This window comes from Hibiscus syriacus, unplaced genomic scaffold, assembly GCF_006381635.1.
Source record: "Hibiscus syriacus cultivar Baekdansim isolate YM2019G1 unplaced genomic scaffold, ASM638163v2 tig00111662_pilon, whole genome shotgun sequence".
Taxonomy (NCBI): domain Eukaryota; kingdom Viridiplantae; phylum Streptophyta; class Magnoliopsida; order Malvales; family Malvaceae; genus Hibiscus; species Hibiscus syriacus.
The window spans coordinates 1,090,510-1,097,911 of NW_024063150.1; the positions used below are offsets into that span (position 1 = coordinate 1,090,510).

General features: G+C 34.1%; 1 protein-coding gene across 1 annotated transcript; it reads right to left on the reverse strand.

Annotated features, from left to right (window-relative positions):
* Positions 1 to 4,984: 4,984 nt before the first annotated feature.
* Positions 4,985 to 6,524, reverse strand: LOC120167060 (magnesium protoporphyrin IX methyltransferase, chloroplastic-like). Its single transcript, XM_039176188.1, is given in 3 exon segments — positions 4,985 to 5,389; positions 5,392 to 5,602; positions 5,870 to 6,524. Coding segments are annotated over 3 exon segments (972 nt in total). The 5' UTR covers positions 6,443 to 6,524; the 3' UTR covers positions 4,985 to 5,201.
* Between the last annotated feature and the right edge of the window lie 878 nt (positions 6,525 to 7,402).

The following is a 7,402-nucleotide window of genomic DNA, read 5'->3' on the forward strand; positions in this document are numbered from 1 at the left end:
TAAGTTACATATTAAGGGCGCTCAGACATAACAATTTCTGGTTTTTAAAATTTATTTTTATTTCCCCTCAGTTTCCTCTATTAAATGTTGAATAAATCACCACCTAATTATGGAAATATTTAAATTTAAGTTCATCTTTTAGTTTTATTAATCAAATTAGATGATAAATATGAGTGAACATTCGATCAAGTCGGGTCAATTTGAATAAAAAAATTTAAGTTATTCGAGTTGCTGAGTGTTATTTTACAACTCAAAGTGGATTTGAAATTTTTTCGAGTCAAGTCGAGTTTATAAAATTTGAGTAGAGTTGACTCGAGATGAATTTTTGAGTTTCTGATTAAATTTAATTGTATATATTTATAATATTATGATATTATTTTATTCTAATTTAAATAGTTTTTTATAATTATATACAAAAGATATATATTTTTTTCATATGTGATATAAATATATTATACAGAGTTGAGAGACTCGATATAAACTTGAAAATCAATCCACTAACTACTAAAAATTCGAGTTATATTTTACAACTCGATTTGAACTTGAAGTTTTTACGAGTTGAGTCGAGTTCATGAAATTACAACTCGAAGTTAATTCGTGTCGAGTCAAAAATATGTTTTTTTCGAATCGAGTGGAGTTTTGTTCACCCCTAATGATAACAATTAAGCTACATATCATTAATATAAAGAAGAGAAAATAACCTTATTGACCAAAAATGCCTTATAATATACGATTTTAACCAACTTTTTTTGGATTTGCCAAAATGACCAACTAAATCGCAATGCGATCGATAATTCGCAACGCGATCTCCGGTATCGCAAATCAGTTTCCAGATTCGCAACGCGAAATTGGACTATCACAATGCGAACTTGGACTATCGCAATGCGATAGTCGACTATCGCAATGCGAACTTGGACTATCGCAATGCGAACTTAGACTATCGCAATGCGATAGTCGACTATCGCAATGCGAACTTGGACTATCACAATGCGAATATGTAAATCGCAATGCGAACTTGTAAATCGCAATGCGATAGTCGAATTTGCGATTTATTCCAAATTCGTTGCGATAGTCCAAGTTCGTGGTATTGCATTTGTTTCTTAAGAATTTTCTCTAAAAAGATAGTATTCGCGCGACACGTATTACCACGACCACGACCACGATCCAAGACGAGACGAGACGAGACGGACGGCGGCGGCGACGGCGCGCGAGAATCCCCTTGTTCTCTATCACTCAACAAGGAAGTGGGAAAGCCAAGCCTTAAATATCATTCTCAATAGTGTTTCCAATACTATGTGAGATTGAGCATTACCAACACTTGTTTCCAATACAATGTGATTATTCATGAAACAATTAACAATCATGCACCTTAAAACAACTGAATCAGCAACCAATTGCATTAGTATTATACGATTAAATATGTCATAAATAAAAGTCAATTTACAATCAATCGCAATTATTGCAATTTTAAACAAAACATTCAAAAATAATATCATTATTTAAGGCTCAATCCCACATAGTATTGGGAACAAGTGTTGGTAATGCTCAATCCCACATAGTATTGGAAACACTATTGGGAATGGTATTTAAGGCTTGGTTTTCCCACTTCCTTGTCGAGTGATAGAGAACAAGGGGAACTCTCGCGCGCCGCCGCCGCCGTCTCGTGGTCGTGGTAATACATGTCTTCGACACGTCCGCGCGAATACTATCTTTTTAGAGAAAATTCTTAAGAAACAAATGCAATATCGTCGTTGCGATTTTGGACTATCGCAACAAACTTGGAATAAATCGCAACGCGAACTTGGACTATCGCAACGAATTTGGAATAAATTGTAACACGAACTTCGACTATCGCAATGAACTTGGAATAAATCGCAACGCGAACTTAGACTATCGCAACGAATTTTGGTTAAAATCGTATATTATAAGGCTTTTTTGTTACTGAGGTTATTTTCTCTATAAAGAATTATGATTACTTAATTGTAGGAATATTTCAACATGATTATTAATATTTTGTTTTTATCAATTAGATCACTTAATTATTTAAAGAGTTATCTATACGAATGATTACTTATGTTTGTATTTTTGTCAACTTTTAGTCATTGATTTCAAAAAAAAAAGATACGATCACTTTCATTTTTATTTAATTAAGATGTGATCACTCCAAGTTAACTGTTGTTAAAAACAGTTAAATATTTTGATATAATCACATATTTGGTCTATGCTATTTACATATTCTCTTAATTTAGTCATACTTTTAATAAATTAAAAATATTAATTCTCATATAGAATGATGTCACATTTCATATCACGTGTCATCATTCGGTTGGAGGACTAACTTTATTTTAATTTAATATATTTATTTTCATCAATTAAATAGTGACATGTGTCACCCTTTGGTTAAAATAAAACAAAGGAAAACAAATTGTGGCAAAAAAGATTCAAAACTTGGTAACTTAGGAAACTAAACATGCATGTATCCAACCATTAAGCCAAGACCATTGCTTAGTCTAAAGTAAACAACTGATGTATATATTCTGTATCTTAGGGTCTGTTTGTTTCATTGAAAATATTTTACGGATCCGGAAAATGTTTTCCGTAAATGAATTACATTTTCTAGAAAATATTTTTACAGTGTTTGGAAGAAGTTGTGTACTTGTGTAAACCATTTTCCACTAGTTGATGAATTTCTTAAAAACTATTTATTACAAATATTAAATATAATAAATAATTTTATTTATCATAAAACTTAATATTATCATTTTTAAAATGACTTACGAAATATCATAACGTAAGTCATTTTCCAGAAAACACAAAAGAAATTCTATTGACTATGAAAATATTTTACATTGACCAACTAGTTTTCCTCCAATCGAACACTAAAAAATGAGGAAAAAGTTTTCCGAAAAATATTTTACGTAAAACAAACAGACCCTTAGTGTATAAATACTTAAAATTCATAATATTTTATATATAGTAACTTAAAAAATATTTTTTGTATTAACTTATTAAATATATTTTATTATTAATTTAATTTAAAGATTTTTTATTTTTATTTTCATTTAAAAATATATATTTTATGTTAAAATTTATTTAAAAATATGATTAAATTGAGAGTATATATAAATAACATGGACCAAATGTGTGATTATACCAACTATCACGTCACATATTCTGTTAATTGTTAATCATAGTTGACCCGTAATGATCACCTCTTAATTAAATAAAAACAAAAGTGATCATATCTTAATTAAATAAAAATGAAAGTGATCATATCTTATTTTTTTTGAAATCGATAACAAAAAATTGAACAAAACACAAACATGTGATCATCCATGTATTTAACCTTAATTTAAATTATCTCAATCAAGTTATATACTCATATTTTTAAAAATAATTTAATTCAAGTTATCACGATACTTATAAAACTTTTATAAAATAACCTTTAAATTATAACGTGTAATGAGTATTTTGTAACAATTTGAAAAATTTAATGATCGTTTTGTAAGTTTCAAAACTTTAATAACCAAAAAGATATATTAACATAGTTTAGTGACTGTTATCGTACCTTACCCTAACTTTTAAAATATGATTATGATGATTTTGATGGAAGAGATATAATGTGACGTTAACATCTCATGTAATGCTTTCTCTTCGTTTAAAGCTCTTTCACCCACAAAGAATAGCTGCTGCATATTTGGATCTTGAAAATCCATCGCCAATGGTGATTAACATGCAACAAACTGTAAATTCTTTACTCGGTGGAACCAAGGAACAAACGTTTCATGCCAGTCATGCTGAATGGACATAAAAGAAACATTTCTTCTCATACACGCGGTGTTTGCCATAGAGAAGAGAGGATGAGCACGGCGTGAATCATCGTCCATCTTCACATCAGATCAGAATGAACCCAACTGGGATTCAATTTCTCGCAATCTATAACCGACATGGTATCGACAAGGTCGGGAATCAATTCAATGCCAGAAAAGATTGCAGTGTTACAAACTGTTCCAAGTAAATTGAACAAACAGTCGTTTGAAATAGAGATGTCCATCGAACCAGTTATGAAAACGAAGAGCAATATGCCAAGTTCTCTACTTGAAGCTCAAAACATGAACTCCAAGTCCCAACCAGGGTTTCAAAAACAGGTCCGCGACCGCGATTTCGGCCGCGATATAGCGGTTTCGCCGTCGTCCGAGTTACCCGCGACGGCCGCAATCACGGTAAATCCGAAATAACCGAAAACGCGACCGCGATTTGAAACCCTGGTCCCAACTAGATAGGGACCAAAGTAAGGAGCAAGCTGATAACTTAGAGGTTGCCCCCAATCAGCTCACAGATGCTCTAAGAATTGCTTATAAGCTAGTAAGTGAAAACCAATAAAAGAGATTTAGCTTCCCACAACACAGTGGAGCAAAGAGAAGGCAAAAAGGTTCGCAGTTTGGTCATACTAACCTATGTTCACCAGAGACAGGTCTAGAAAGCTACATTGTTGATATTCTAACTTGAATGAATAAAAAGTACATAGAATGCCATCTGAAGTAGCTGCATAGGCGATACATGGAAAACAATGATTAGAGAAACATCATGAACTAAACTGATTACAATTGACTATATGAATCTTTGTTAACCTTTATGGTTATCAAATTCTTCTCAAGCTATCGTAATTTAAAGAGACCTAGAAGAAAGTCGAAAAGTTTCCAACAGAAGGGATGGCCAGATAACCTTGAAACCTGTTAAGACTTTCTAACACATCTTCTTGCACTCAAGTCAACAAAATGAAAGGGAAATTTACAATAACGCATCATCTTGTACTGACAAAACTATGCATCAAGCTCAAGGGAAAAGGGCAAAAAGAAAAGAAAACATTTTACCAAAGCATTCCGACATGATGTGTTATGTTGTCAAATGAACCATGATTGATCATTTAAAACCTGATTGAAATTCGGTACTATGTTGCAACATTCAGGCATACACGTAGACATCATCAAACGAGCCATTAGTCACTAAATCCGACCACAAAGTTTGTTAACAAGCATCGGAATTTAGATACAAGGACAATTTATATACACTTAAGCACATAAGCATACATAAATAGTAACGAGTATACAGGAAAAAATCAAGACTTAGAAACATCCAGACATTTCTATTCAGAATAAGTAAGCCACAGAAAAAATAAAAACTAACCTCTCCTAGTCCGACTAAGCAGGGACAGCCTCGACAAGTCTTGCAAAGTAGAACTGTGTAGTGATTAGCCCTCTCTTCCTTATTTTCCACCCAACCTTATTTAATGCCCTTTCCACATCTGCCTCGGCATGAAGATATGCCCTTGTCGCCTTAGATGGCCCTGGAAACAACTCCCCAATCCTCTTTAAGAGATCATAATAAATGTCTTCGGGGCAAAACTCAAAATTAATCTGTTTTCAGCAAGTGAAGCAAGGTGTGCAATCATCCCATCGGCTTTACTCTGCGGATAATGTATTAAAACATCTAAACACACCACAGTATCATATTTCCCTTCCAAACTCTCTAAATCCTTCACTTCGAAATTCGGTATGACCGGGACAATATCGCCATTTCCAACTGCTAATTGCTCTTTCGCCTGCATCATATTATCACACAATTCAGGCTTGCAATTCCCAATCAGCAAATTGCAGTTCTCTAAAATTGAATCTAGGAAATGTAAAAAATTTCATTTATTTGTTGAGATAAACACGTAATTGGATCATCCACCAAGCATTCATAACTTAAAATTCAATTATCTGAGCAATGCTAAGGCTAGACTCGTGAATAGGTAAAAACTTTCCACCATTTTTTTCTTTCAGAAAAACAGTTATAGTAGTTAGGTAAAGAGGAATATCTAACTAACCTGCTGCTCAGCCTCAGCCACCATGGCGGCGGAAATATCGCTAGCCGAAACAACGGCCCCTTCTTTCGCTAAGGGGATAGCGAGACAGCCGGTCCCACATCCAGCATCGCAAACGGTCACCCCTTTCAACGAGCCGTCATCGGTCAACATTTTCATCACATTTTCAACTGTCTTGGAGTGCCCTAACCTAATATCAAGTTGGACTTTATTCACATCATCGGTCTCTCCATAAATCTTCTTCCACCTCTGGAAACCGGAATTATTGAAGTAGTTCCTAACGACTTCTTTGTCGCCTCCGCCGACTTCTTCCGCCTGAAGACGACGTCGACGTTCGGGGTCAGTTACGGAGAGAACTGCTGCTAAGGCGGCGATTGAGCCTCCACCTATGAGAGCAACGGTGGTACTATCAAAAGCGGACAGGTCGGTGACGGAGGCAGCGGTGGACAAAGGGGGAATGGCGGCGGTTATTACGGTTGCTTTCTGTTTGGCGGGGAATTTTGGAGGGAATGTAGAGAAGAATCTGGTGCTAGTATGGAAATGAATGTGAGAAGTTAGAAACGCCGAGTACGCCATTCTCTTTGGCTGAATTGCTTAATCTTCTTCTCTTACTCCGATTATTACCCTCGCCGGCCAGTGGCGTAGAGATGGCTAGGTGGCTACTGTGTCTTGTGAAGTGGTTGCTGAAGTTCTGATTTTCCTATTTAATTATATATTTTCAATCTTCGTGGATATCAGGATAGGATAGCGTTGAACCCCATATCTCCTCTCACTCCATTTCTGTAGTGCCATTTTCTTGTTAAACTACACCATTAATCACTAAACTGAACTATTTCTCCTATTTTACTCAATTTACTTTCCATTTTTCTAATTTACTCACTAAGTTTTGGAATTGCTCATGTTTTGATCACTCTTGATTATTTTAAAATTATTTTCGTATGACATGACATTTTTTTATTATTATTTAATATAAAAATAATTTATAGGAGGTAAGACGTCACCGTTGACTACTGTAGATGGTGGTCGTTCGGTCTCAAATTTCATGGGTCGTTTCATCTCGATACCCTAATTCCAAATCCAACCTCCATCAGAACTTGCTCCAAAGTCCACAATTTGAAGATCAAAAGTGAGGAAGCCAAAATATTTTAGTAGAGATTCACAGGTTTTGAGATATTTTCGGTGAAACATCTACCAGATTTAGGGGTAGAGGTGAAATGACCCATAAAATTTGAAACTGAACGACCACCACCTATAGCGAGATCGACGGTGGTGTCCAACCACCTTTTGTTTTATTTTATATTTCAAATTATTTTTATATTAAATAATAATAAAAAATATCATGTCATATAAAAATAATAATAAAATAATTAAGAGTGATCAAAACAAGATTAATTCGAAAGTTTAATGAGTAAATGAAAGTACAATGAATAAAATAATAGTGAGTAAAATTTAATTAGGAATAGTGTATTTTACCCTTTTTGTGTAACTGTTTTGTAAGGTTCATTTTTGACGTCTTTGGTCCTTGGATACCTTTTT